The sequence below is a fragment of the Haemaphysalis longicornis genome, unplaced genomic scaffold (assembly GCF_048455015.1).
Source record: "Haemaphysalis longicornis isolate Haplotype H1 unplaced genomic scaffold, Haemaphysalis longicornis Haplotype H1 scaffold_2, whole genome shotgun sequence".
Classification (NCBI taxonomy): Eukaryota; Metazoa; Arthropoda; class Arachnida; order Ixodida; family Ixodidae; genus Haemaphysalis; species Haemaphysalis longicornis.
This window is the reverse complement of record NW_027526295.1, coordinates 11,371,022-11,384,736: the sequence shown is the minus strand read 5'-3', so window position 1 is coordinate 11,384,736 and position 13,715 is coordinate 11,371,022. Positions and strand designations below refer to the sequence as shown.

Here is a 13,715-nt window from a genome sequence, read left to right as displayed (position 1 = left end):
CCATCAAAAGCACATGCTATGGTCACGGTTCACCAACAACAGGCCTGCCTCGTATGCAAGAGGTCCAGACCACAAAAGCCTGAACAGAAAAAGCACTCGCAACATGTGCACACGCCAGGCAATGCAGCTCCTCACGAGAACCAAGCCCCACCCGTGGGTGCAGAAATGGGGAATCATCGCTATGATAGCACTGAACAGCTGGGGGGCCGAAACCAAACAATGACGGCTGGCGATGATTGCGTGGATACGCCACCTCACCAGGAATATGTCCGAGGCTTTGGCTTTCCCACCTGGGGCTGCAAACTGGCCAGGACCCGTCCCTTCTCACCCTTACATGGCCCTCCCCCCACGGCAGCTGCATCCGCCTGGTGTGCACATGCAGTGTGCACGGGCTTCGTTAAGTTGTGCAAGAACAGCAGCACGCTTGCAGCAAAGGGAAAAGAAATTCATTGCACCGTAAACTTCGTTACATCGGGGCTCAAGCATGAAATCACTTTTAAGGGGGGACACTGCTCTTAAAACAGCTTCTTTTAATTGTTAAGTAAACTCTTGGAAACTTGTCAGCATTGCGGATTTTTTCCCACAGATTTCAAATACCTATGCCATTATTTTTTCACTAAGTCAATTAGTTACCAAGACAATTAAGAGATAATTAGTCATTTTTGGGGGAGCAATAGACAATACAGTGTTAGCCATAATACTGTAACCTTTATATTTTCTAATGCTATGAACCTGGTGAGTGCAATAAGAGAAGCGGTTTTTTGATGCACCGCTTGGAACTAGTTTTACAGCTTCTTATTAAACTTTGGTGGCACCAGTGTCAAGGAAACATTTCGATTGCCCGTTTAAAGGGACAGTGAAGTTATTTGTAAACATTGCGGAATTACTAGCGCAATTTGTGGTACGGAGTCCATAGGCCATGTTTCGACCACTCTGAGTGCGTTTACGCAAATTTATTTAGCAGAAAAATCAATTAGAAAATGCTGTCCTCCTCTCTGCATCCTCGCCCATTTTCTGTGGCGTTTTCGTGTGACGTCGGGAGGAGATGACTTGGCTTCACTGCGCTACTCCACGGCTCGCCGACCTTCCGACAGTCAGTCCGCCCAGCGTTTAGTCCGCCAGCTGCCGACAAGTCGTCACAATTCATTCGCTCAGTTGAAACTAAGCCACAACACGTTTGTGGATGGAAGATTGTGTGGAGGGCGTTCATCCACTGCGTAGGCCTCAGCTAGTGATTGCTACGATTCCAAGCCATTCTGGGAGGCTTATCTTAGGCATTTTACAGCCGACAACATGGCAGAAGCGCGGTACAATTACTGAGATATTAAGAATGCCCATCCAATGATGCCGTCGGATGTCAAACATGTTGTTTTACAGAACCGAAACCGAAACTGGTTTGATTGCTAACCTTGGGCATCGTCCAATCACGGTGAATCTCCTCCCGTCGTCACAGCCTTTAATTGGTGCGGCGGGCGCAGACTGCACATGGTAGTTTTTCTTCTTTCGCATTTTATAAAATAATTACCGACTTATCAACCGGATAAAGGATGAAAAGTGTGTTAATTTGAGCCAGTCTACACAGTGCAAGCAAAAACGTGAGCTTGACAAATTCACATCAGTGTCCCTTTAAAACACCAAAGTTTAATGAGCTGTAAAACTAGTTCCAAGTGGTGCATCAAAAAAACAATTCTCTTATTGCACTCACCAGGGTTCATAGTATTAAAAATATAAAGATTACAGTTTTGTGGCTAACACTGTTTTGTCTATTGTTCCTTGGAAAAATGATTATCTCTAATCGTCCTGGTAACTAATTGACTTACTCAAAAAATAATGGCATATTTGAAATCTGTGGGAAAAGAGCCGCAATGCTGACCAGTTTCCCAGAGTTTACTTGAAAATTAAAAGGAGCTGTTTTAAGAGTTAAGCTTAATAAAATAAGTTTGTCCCTTAAACTTGCAAGAAGAACCATTTAAACTGCAGCCATGGTCACCTTCCCTGTGGGCCTTCCCTTTAGTTCCCACACCACAACAGCCAGTGCCACACATTACGCTTGCTGCATGAGGAGCTGGCACTGCCCAAGGTGCGTCCAGCACACAACGTGCCCCACCCATTTATGGGCCTTCCAATTGGCAGCAGTCTCCTGATTGGTTGCGTGCAGACTTAGACAGCCATGACAACTGCGAGGCCAGCAGGCAGGCCTGCGGCCACGTGTTCCCTTCTTCTGCTGCAAACTGCTGCAGCAGGCCACACCCAACTCCACACGATAGCCCTCAAGCGGGAGCCCCAGTTTCCGTGTCAGCTGCCCGTGTGTCCCGCTATTTGGCGAAACCCGTGCACTGCGCATGTTCAAGGAATTCGCAAGCTGTGAAGTTCTGCAGGCCCCGCACATTCCCAGGGAGTGCGTAAGCCGACTGCCGGTGAGACAGCGCTGCAAGAGCGAGACGGAATCTCTCTCCCTCCCTCTTGTTCATGGGTGGTGCCTGCGCTGTGGCCCCATACCCGAGGGCCAGACGTGCAGTGCTGCCCGTGCGCTCACCTGATGTCCTTGTTGAAGAGCACGGTGTCCTGGGGCACCACTCCAATGGCCTGGCGGAGAGACTTCTGCTTCACCTGCACCGCCGCACCGCCCCGGTCAGCAGCCCACACACACCGCCAGGCCCCCTTCCCCTGTTGCCCACTCGCGTTTGAAAGCACAGATCGGTCTAGAGGCACCGCACTGCCAACACTACGCTGTGGTCATCGTCAGTTCGCTGCGGCTTGTCTGGATGGCGAGAATGCCGCGGGACCAAAGCCCCCTAACGAGGGCAGACAGCCCCGCCAAATTCCGAGGATTGTGTGCGTAGCGGTCAACGAGGGGGTAGTTATCGTCGTCAGACCCCACGGCAGCGGCGGCTTTTCCGCGAGATCCCTTGGTCGTGCGCCACCAGAGGAACGGCTGCTTTTCGCTCGACCCCGTGTGTACTCGCTGCCGCGTGCTTGCTCGTCTGCACACAGGCTTTTGACCCCAAGGTGGTGGCGCCTAATTGAACATTTGGCAATGTCTATGTGAATTTGGGCCCTCCCTAACATGTGTATGGAAGCGAGAGGGGCGTGCCTGAGAGAGAAAAATACCGAGGTGTTATAAAGCCGAACTCGGCCGTTAAAGGAGCCATGAAGACAAAATACAAGTTGGGTTTACTAGAAAGAGCGCTTAGTCCCGATAACAATGATACCAATATCATCGCAATCTTCGAACAAATAACGGAGATATTAAAGAAAACGTGTGAAGCAGTCGCGGCCCCCTAGCCAATTTCCCGCAACTTTTCTATGACGTCACGAAACCTTGTTTGTGCGATTGGCGGCCGCCTAACGGACCTGTCGCCCCGACACATGACTGGACGTCTGTAATGGGGCCTCTAGTTCCATTTGACCGCATCACTTGACTGCTAACGAGCAGTTAACGCACTGAAAATTATATTTTATTGTTGGCCCGTATGACGTCATTCTTGCTCATAACACGTCACTGCGGCGCAAAATTTGAAAGTTTTTAAATACTTCTTGCTTTTTTTTCGTTAAAAAACATCTTTTGTGGCTGTAATATGGAGCTGAGTGAGATACTGAATCCTAGTTCTTTCAAATTTAACGAAGTTGTATTTTCTCTTCATGGCTCCTTTAAGGAGCATTCTTGTCCGAGCTCTCAGCTAGGCAGTTCCCGGCGAGGCAAGAGTCTCGACCGCTGAAGCTAAGTTGTGATTTGTGAGCTCCCTAAGCGAGAGGTAGACTTCAGGATCGCGCCCGAAGTTAAGGGTACAGCTATGTCCGGGGCAACCAGACTGGTCCTGCAGCGGAAACAGAGTCCTGGCCGGCGGCGTCGCTCGAGCGGTTGGTGCATGCTCCGAGCATAGGGGAGTTTGACGAAGTTTGAGGTTCTCGAGTGACCTGCACGCACTTGGAGCTAGCATCGAGCTGAAGTTTGAAGTTTTTCCGTTTTTATTACTCATCGTTTCCCCTCATCAAATACAAACGGCTTGAGTTTGTCAATTCGGCCACTATCTCGGAGAACTCCGACGCCATCACCCTGCGAGCCTCCTGCCCAATCAACCGGAGCCCGGGCGGTTGGGTTCCGGATCGGCACTGGACTTCGGGGAAACGAACATCCCAATCTTTACTCCTGCCCAGCACTGGCAATGCCACGAGAACACAGGGCTGCCTTCCCAAGAAAACTGATGTCGCAGGGGCAGTGATTCTGCTGGGTGTGCTGTGACAACAAAGTTCCTGATAGTGTGCACTATTGCCCTCATTAACACTAACCTCACCCACGGCCCTGCTCACGGCACCAGCGCCACAGCCCCTGACAAGGACACAGGGGTGCTTGCGTGCATGCATCGGAAGCAGCTGTCTGGCGCAAGGGCCCAGCTCAGCTCTCAGCTAGCACAGGGTCACCACCCACCCGGCTGACGTCCTGGCCGTCGATGGTGATGCTGCCCTCCTGGACGTCGTAGAGCCGGAACAGCAGCCGCACAATGGTCGTCTTGCCCGAGCCAGAGGGGCCCACCTGCACCGCAAGGAGGACACGAAAACTGCTGCCCTTGCCTCGCACAGCAAGCCCTCGTTAACCACGGCCTTCGCTGCCACCACGGTGGCCCCAACAAGGTGGGAGGGGCGTCCACTCACCAGGGCGACGGTGCGGCCCGGAGGAACCACAAAGGAGACGCTCTTCAGGATGGGCCGCCTGCACAGTCGGGGAGAGGCCACGCTCACCGCCCACTCCCAGCACCGCGGCTTTCTTTCACGCCACCCGTGGGCCGCAACAGAACTCGGAAAGCACTATTGGTGGGGCCACACTCGCAAGGCCTCCCATAGCTTACAGGGGCCACGCAGACCAAACACAAGTTTGGCTCATTCGAAAGATGGGCTCGTTAGAATCATACTGGCACCACTTTTCATGCAAACTTCGCTCATGATCCGGAAAGGAAGCAATGGCCATGCAACCCACTAACTCATTTCCCGCAACACAACCTATCACGTCATTTACCCAGCTGGCTGAGGACAGCAAATGCAAACGCAAATTAGGCAGGGCTTATCAGCTTGCCGCATGAGCTATTGGTGCTTAAATGTAGGACACATTCTTCTTCTAGCAGCAAGAATTGTGGGGTGAAAAATTAAAGTTATGAACAACACATAAACACTGAAGCAGTTAGTGCGTCGCTTTGCTGGCTCACACCGCCAAACACAGCCGTCAAACAGGTTGGACTTGTCCGACACAACGAGTGCAGCTTGGTCACTTACATGGCCATGTTTGTTGACCCATAGCTTACGTTTTAGAAAACGACAAGTAGGAACACCAATAAAAATACGGCAGATATTGAAGTCCGACCAGAAGCAAAGTGCAAACACTTCAGTGGTATTGCAGCGCCACCTGTCAAAGTGGGCGATAAACAAGATCACCAAACCATGGTCTCCAAGATTGGCTGCCGGCGGAGCGCCGTTGCTCCAGCCGTCCCATTCGGCGCGGAAGCAAGGGGAGCGGTGTAATTTTGCTAACTCCGACACACGCCGCGAGGCAGCGCCGTTAGCCTAAGGTTGAAGAGACACTCGTCTGGCCGACGCTGCCTGCGCTTTGAGTTGTAAATAAGCCTTCGTTGTTGCGTCTTCGGGATAGAAAACTTCAATGTGTTTTGACTCGATCCTACAAGTACAAAGTTTTGTTTAACATACGTTGTTTAACACCGTTGTTAACGTACGTACGTTGTTTAACGTACGTTGTGTGTGTGTGTGTGTGTGTGTGTGTGTGTGTGTGTGTGTGTGCGCGCGCGTGCGCGCGTGGGTGCGTAGGCGCGTGGGCGCGCGCGCGCGAAAACAGCGTAATACCGATAAGCTCTCGTGTATTGTTTATAGGCAGGCGACTACAATAGTCAAATAATCTGTTCGGCTTCCACGGGTACGAATCAATCATATTTTTGAGTTTTATTTAGTATGCTTAGGGGTTTCAAGTACCTACTGCAATCACGCTACCAAATTATTTGCCGTGAGTGAAAAAGTCACGATATTCCGCGATGCCTTTCATATCGCTATGAACTCTATACATACAGTCGAACACGGATATATCGAATTATTGTCTATATCGAACTCATAAATTATCCCCTTGAAAATTCTGTGTAAAAGTATAGGAATTCGTACGTTTATATCGAACCGTATTTTTCCCGACATTGGGTATATCGAACGCCGCGCAAGTTGGAAAGTGCTCTTCGGCAGTCGCTGCACTCCCAATTGAGGTTGAGGAGGATGTCAAGGAATGCGCGGGCATGGCGAAGACTGGCTCGCGTAACTAATCCCCCATACCGGAACGAATTTGTGCTTGCCCAGTCGGGCCCCGCTACCGGCCGCCGTAGCGTTAGCGGACGGAGCCTCTCTAGGCACAGAAGCCCGAACGCTCGGAAAATATGACAGTGCGAGGTAGGCATCGGCCCCGACTGCACACGTCCTTTTTTTTTTTTCGGCTGCGTACGTTCCCCGGCTGCGTACGTTCCCCGGCTTGCCGAAAAAGAGTTTTTCTTTCTCTCTCTCTGGGCCTGTCTTCCCCCGATGTCGTCTCGGGAAAGGGAAGAGGGAACGACGGCGCTGGCGGCCTCCTTCTTTTGCATTTTGCTGCTGTTGCTGCTGTTTGGCGAGTTGTCCCGCACCTTTCGGAAATAACTGTTTCTCTCGGAGATGAGCATCGCGAGTGCTTTGTTGGAGTCCATTCAGAGAGCCTTGGAATTGTTACCTTCAAAGTTCTTGTGGTACGTGCGTGCTGTTCTTCTTTTGCGTACGTGTTGTGCATGGTGTGCGAAGGCGCAGCGTGCTGCTGGAATTTTCTAGTTGTGCAGCCTCGAGAAGATCGAGACCAGCGTCTTTAATTTCATTTCCAGGACGAAGAAGCAGGCCAAGATGAGCGATTTTTTTTCACGGAAATAAAGTGTCCTGATGCGTCGTGAGGGCGGAATTAGTTGTCATTCTTGAATGCGACGATCGTCCGCCATAGGTGAGGTCTCAGAGCCGATATTTTTTGTATCGAATTTTTCATATATCGAATTAATTCGCGATCCCCTTGGAGTTCGATATATCCGTGTTCGACTGTATGTATTTTTTCGAAAGACTGTTTCTGAATTTCTAGATTTGCTAATTTGTTGTCATGACATATTAAGGGCATTATTTTTTTCGGTGAGCAGTTAAGCTGATCGCTAATATCTGTATGCACAACATCGGCTGTAAGTAAGTTGTTCGGGATATTAGTGAATAAACACATCAAGTGGAGAACTATACCAATCGTAACTCAGGTAAAGATTTTTATCACATTACTTAGACCACGTCCATTTATGGTAGACTGGAAGTCTCTCTGTGTGTTTGAATATGCAAGGATGCATGCCAATAAACGGCACCAGCACGTTTACCCTGCCTATTGCGGAAGAAATACCGATAGCCATTTGGAGACAGTGTACACTTGTGATGCTGAAGTATACCACGTCTCTGTTAATAGTATCGCGGTAAAAGTTACGCCAAACGTTTCAAGTAGTGTTGCCATGTCATCTACTTTATCTGTCAAAGACCGCACATTTAAAGGAGAAAAAAGGAAACGACATAGGGGGTATTTTCGTGTTTACTAATGGTTGGATTTCGGTCGGTTGAATTCCCATAATTTGTTTCTTGCTTAGAACGCACGGAATATGCGTTCCGTGCGTTCCAAACAACATGTACGAGATTTTCAGAAATAAAACCGGAAAACGTGTTGTGTTTTCGAACCATGCGTGACTCAAAAAGAATACTGCTGTGCAATGAATTCACTTATGCATCACCCCGAGCATAGTCTATGTCAAAAATTCAAAGCACCAGTAACTACCCTAATGGCACCAGTAACTACTTCTACCTTTCACCTGCATTGGTGTGCGGTATCGGTGGGGCATCGTCTGCGTCGAAAATTCAAAGGCACCATGTAACTACCCTAACGGCACCAATAACTACTATTACCTTTCTCCTGCATTAGTGTGCGGTAACTCTTTTTTTATTAAACGTCGCACACAAGCTGCGAAGGCCGAGTTTTCGTCCTCTGCGCCAGCCCGCGCCAGGGAAAGCGACAAAAAATGAGGCCACGCCCTTTTTCAACTGACGCTCTCTCCGGGCGATTGGGACGGCCGGAGCAACGGCGCGCCGCCGGTAGCTGATCACGGAGGCCACGACCAAACAGCCGCCTGTGAAATACTAGCAGCCCTGGTCAGCAGGCTATCTTTCGTTTAAGGCTCTGCTGTGAATGCGTCATTGCCGACGTCGTGAAAACACAAGGTTTAGCGGGAGAATTAAAATTTTGGCTTAAAATTTTCAATTTCTCCGTGAATAAAGCACCTTTTGCTGCCAGAGAAGCACTGAGGGCACTATAAAACACAGAATCTTTCGAATATTTTGTCTGTATGGCCCCTTTAATGGCCCACCAGTACCCACTCACAAAGGAGCTCGTCGCACACTGAGCTGGGGGCGGACATCACAAGGCCTCAGAGAAACAGGCTGCTATGCTGGCAGAGTGACAAGACAGTGGACACAGCAGGCTGTTGCTGCGGCTGATGCTGAGCACACATCAACACAGGTGCCACCATGCAATCTCTCCTCCACCAGGGACTGTGAATGCAGAGAGAGAGAGAGAAAAGACTTTATTGACTAGTAACGGTCCGGTGGCGCCGATGGCATCATCCGGGCCAGCCCTAGGAGCTTCAGGTCAGGCGTCCAGCGCTCGGCCCCAAGGGGCTCGCGCCGCCTACCCGCTGCCTCTCGAGGGCCTCCCGGACGCACTGGACGACTAATTTCTGGGTGTTGTAGTCTGACGAGGTGATAGCTCTTCGCACTGTCACTGGTAGCTGTCGGATGCTTGAGGGTGCGGGGTCTTGGGGTGTGCACTGTAGTATGTGGGCCAGCGTGCCGCGAGTGGCGCGGCAGACGGTACACGCGGACGTCTCGTAGATTGCGGGGGCTATGTGGCGGCCCAGTACTGGTGTGAGCACAGAGTCTGTCTGTATTTGGCGATAGAGGGTCCCCTCGCTTCGAGTGAGGTTGGGGTGTGGGGCCGGGAACCGTCTCCTGGTGTCTCGGTACCACCGTAGTATGGTGCCATAGTCTTCTAGTGGTGTAGGTAGCAAGTAGGGCGCATCTTCATGGGATCTCCGTCCGGGATTCAGGGGCATGGGGGGAGACATCGCCTGGGGGGCCGCCCGACTGGTGAGTTCGCGAGCGGCCCGGTCCGCAGTGATGTTGCGGTTGCGGGCGCGGTCTACCCCGGGGGCCTGCTCCTCGTGTGCAGGGAACCATTGCAGTCTCAAGGGTCGGGTGGTAGAGCCTGGAGCGTTGCTGAGAATTCGTGCCGCGATTGCCGCCACAGCATTGGTACCGTAGTTGCGTATGGCCGATTTTGAGTCACTGAGGATGACTGCGCAGCCGGGGTCGGTTGCGGCGAGGGCGATGGCGATTTCTTCTGCTTGCGCCGGTGTACTTGCTCGGAAGCTGGCCGCGGTGACTGTGACGCCCGTGGTCGCTGTCACGACCGCTGCCGCGTACTGCCCGGGTCTGGCGTGGTATGCGGCCACGTCTACGTATCGTGCACTCTCGTCGTTGGCATACAGTCTACTGAGGGCTCTAGCCCGGGCTTTCCTGCGAGCGTCGTGAATGCCCGGGTGCATGTTCTTCGGAATGGGCGCGATGTGCAGGCGGCGAATGAAGACCGGGGGTAGGGGTTGTGCTTGCGGTGGGGGATCGTAGAGAGGGCGAAGTCCTGCTTTGTCGAGGATGTGGCGACCGGTGGGCGTGCTTGAGAGGCGATTTAGCTGGTTCATGCGTTGGGCTTCAGCAATCTCGGCGAGTGTGTTGTGCACACCCAGCTCAAGGAGGCGGTCCGTTCTAGTGCATCTGTACAGTCCTAGGCTCTCGCGGTATGCCTGGCGGAGGGCCGCGTCTATGCGTTGGGTCTCCGCCGCCGTCCAGTTGTGGTAGGCCGCGACATATGCAACGTGGCTGACCACGAACGCTTGCACTAGCCGTAGTGCACTGGCCTCCGGCATCCCAGCGTGGCGTGTGGCGACTTTGCGGATGAGCGTCATTGCCGCAGTGACCTTGCGTAAAAGCCGTTGCACCGTGTGCGAGTTGGCGCCGTTAGCTTGTATGTGCATGCCGAGCACGCGCAGCATGTCCTTTCGTGGTATGGCGCTCCCGTCCGCCGTGTGGAGGTTGATGTTGGGCTGGGCTCCGTATCGAGTGCGGCTCGGTGCTATGACCAGCAGTTCCGATTTCGTCGGCGAGCACCTAAGTCCCGTTCCGTCGAGACTGCATTCTACTGCTTGCACCGCCTGTTGTAGAGCTTCCTCGATCTGACCGTCGCTTCCGTGGACGGCCCATATGGTGATGTCATCGGCGTAGAGGTTGTAGTTAACGCTTGGGATTCTGTCGAGGGCCGCAGCGACTCTCATCATTACCAGGTTAAAGAGGAGGGGGGATATGACTGAGCCTTGCGGTGTGCCTGTGCTGCCTTGCCTCTTAGTCGGGAGTTCTAGGTCCCCCGCGTGGATGGTGACCGTTCGATCCGACAGGAAGGCTTTAACGTACGCGAAGGTCCTTTCTCCCATGTTGAGTGCCGAGATCTGTTCCAAGATGGACGCGTGCTTCACGTTGTCAAACGCTCCCTGCAGATCTAGTCCTAGGATGCAGGCTGTGCGAGCCCAACATGGCCAAGGCCTTTGCAACCCATCGAAGCCTGCCCAGGCCACAAACCCCCACGAGTGCCACTGCGGAGGCCCACCCGAGCCCTGCTGCAGCAGCCGGAACAGGCACACACTGCCGCTCTCGGACAGCTGCACGCAGGCAGGCAGGCCCCACAGGGTGGCAGACCATACTCCAGCACTGCTCCCCACTTGGCAGCGCATGGGTGCAAGAGGTGGCACTTCTCACCTGCACCACTGCACCACACCACAGTGCCAGAACAGTGGTGCCCATTGAGCGAGAAAGCCGTCATTGTAAGCCGTAAAACGGCTCCCATCCCCCCTGTCTGGGAAGCATTCCCCCAGCTTAAAGGGGCCCTAAATAAGGCTCTTCTCTCGCGCCTCAAAGCGCTGTGGACGCTACGAGCTAGACAACCCAGAGACACTTGCCAGGACCCTTGTGCTCCAAGATATGCGCAGCCACTGGCTCTGCTCGGCAGTCCGTCACGCTCATTTTAAGCAGCCGACGCGGATGCTCTTCTTACTACTGGCTGCATGGCAGGGCTTTTCCCGCCCGCTGTGCTAGTCTCAGCACGTCAGTTCTAGAATAGGGGAATCAGCATTTCAGGGGCACATAGGGGGGCCCCAAACACAGCATGGTCACGGCAATTAGTGGCTTGCTTGCATCTCTTGCATGGGGCACTGCTGCGGCGAACACACCCCAGAAGAGGCTTGGCTTTATGGAGGCACGCCGACGACAATCCCCAGCACAAGCTTCCACTGCGCTGTTCACACATTTGTAAACTGGTTTTTAGGAATAGCCCCGCCCTGGCGGGTGGTGGCAAGTTTTAGCTGCTGCAGTGTATGCCGATTTGCGCGTGCTCCTTGCCCACCACACAAGCAGATGCTTGCCGCGCGCAGTGTTTCCACCTGCACAAGATGCTGCGTGCGTTTCAGTGTTATTCACATTCTGTAAACGACACGCTGCATCAACACACTCAGGTAAGCTCGTGTGACAGATGGTGACAATCGACATTCGTCTCTGCGCCATGCCACTCGCACACATGCTGCCCGAAGTGCCGAACGAGCTGGAAACGCTGACTGGCTGCAGCAATTGATGGACGGCGTCAACAGCGGCGCCGCAGTGTCCAGCACCGGCTGGGTCACAGAGGCTACGTCAATGCTCCCACGGATGTGTTACATGCATAGAAGTACGGATGGCTGAGCGGTAGGAAGTGTTACAATGTTAGCTCATGTGCAGCGCCCCCACGCGGCGCTGATAGTTTTGTGTTCAGCCGTGCAAGCCTGGCACAGCGGCGAGTGGCCGGTTTGGGAATTTCTCACCTCCAGCAAGCACAGTCCACAGGTCCTCGATCCTTGGAATGGGGTACTGCTCTACTGTTGCCACTGGGTTTATGGTGACACCAAAGTCTCCATCCCTTTTGGTCACAGGAACAATAGGTGCAGCCCACTTTGCTGTCTTGACTGGAATCTCTCCTTAGTCTTGGGATTTCTTGAGTGACTCCATCTGTCAAGGCATACGGAAGTGGGTGTGGCTTGAAGAACCAAGGCGGAGCATCTGAAGGAACATGTAGAGAAGCTTTAGCACCCTTGAACGTACCCAGGCCTTCTTCAAACACTTCGGCGTAGTCTTGGACTAGGTGTTTGACGTCGTAAAGTGCGTGTATGTTCACTTCAATGTCAGAAACGCCGATGCCCAGCTCACGCATCCAGTTGCGTCCTAGAAGAGTGGGTGATCCGTCCCCGGTCAGAAAAATAGGTAGGTCGGCCTCCTTGCCATGAAACTTCACGCTGACGTCAGCTTTTCCTTGAACCTTTTTCAGTTCCCCGGAATAGCTTCGCAGAAGCACTTGTGATGGCTGCACAGGAACCGAAGGCAAAAGCTGAAGAAGGCGCGACTTGGCCATGACGGAGACACTTGCCCCCGTGTCCACTTGCATGCGGAGCGGTTTGCCGCAAACGTCAACAGTGACGGTGAAAAGAGGAGGCGGCGTGGCGTAGTCAGCTTGCCACATGTCGAAAAATTCGGAAGCTGACGTTGTAGCGGCGCCCTCCTCGCAGACAGTATTCACACAATGACGGTTGCTCGACGACGGTGAACTTCGTGCCGAGAACGAATGTGCCTTGGAAGGGCTGTTGCTTTGGGCTTGGCTGTCCTTTCGTCTCGTATTGCACACCTTCACCAAGTGACCACGTTTGTGGCAGTAATCCGCCTCTTTCATTGCGGTGTGCTGCCACCTAGGTGCCTAGCAGAAGTTGAAGCGGCAGGGTTCGCCGGCGTTTCCTCCGGCTGCGTTCTCGTTGTATGCACGGCAATCCCACGTTACGGCGAGGAGCAGCCGAAGTTTTTCTTCTGTGTTGGTGTTGTAACGCCCTAAGATGACAGCCCTGGTCATCACATAATACCAGGTGGCTTCTTATCACTGAATGAGGGCTGGCAGAGAAATCTCGGACAGATCCGTGTGCCGTCCAAGCAGCACAGCGAGCAGTACTTGGAGTCTGGCATGAACTGTGATCGCCAGCTCAACAAAGGCCGGCTGTTCGCACACGGCCTTTAAGCGCTGGACACGTGTACGATGGGTACACGCAATTCGCATGCGACTGATCGTTACGACTGCCGCCACGACTAGTCGTACGCGTGAATTTGAGACACGTGGCCCGATGCGCGCATGCGATGCGTCATCGGCGTCGCTCCGCCCACTGTTTTTGCTCCATGGTCAACTACGACGATCGCTGAGCTCAATTTGTAGATTCCACACAAAACAGGCAATCGTGAAGCGTTTTCTGCCTTCGGAAACAGTCTGCGCACACGCCGGCCGCGCCTGCCAGCTCGGCACACTCAGCGGCTTGAACCGGCGCAGACCACGGTAGCTAGCAACCGCGCTTGTCGCTGCTCTTCTGAATCAATCTGATCGCCAAAAAGAAGTTCCACATGCGAGAAAGTACGTGTTAGTGTGGTGAAAAATTGTGCTAGGTATTGTTGTCAGGGCTTATTTTAAAAGC

The 13,715-nt window shown here is 52.9% G+C and overlaps 1 protein-coding gene across 3 annotated transcripts in view; it reads right to left on the bottom strand.

Moving 5' to 3' along the window:
• Hmt-1 (ABC transporter ATP-binding protein/permease Hmt-1) overlaps positions 1-13,715 on the bottom strand; it is a 105,834-nt gene that overhangs the window by 22,484 nt on the left and 69,635 nt on the right. For all 3 annotated transcript variants that reach the window (XM_077697702.1, XM_077697701.1, XM_077697703.1), the window contains exons 15-17: positions 4,654-4,711; positions 4,430-4,534; positions 2,537-2,610 (exon numbers count right to left, since the gene is read on the bottom strand). In XM_077697702.1, coding sequence (XP_077553828.1) covers positions 2,537-2,610; positions 4,430-4,534; positions 4,654-4,711 — 237 coding nt within the window. The remainder of the gene's footprint in view (positions 1-2,536; positions 2,611-4,429; positions 4,535-4,653; positions 4,712-13,715) is intronic.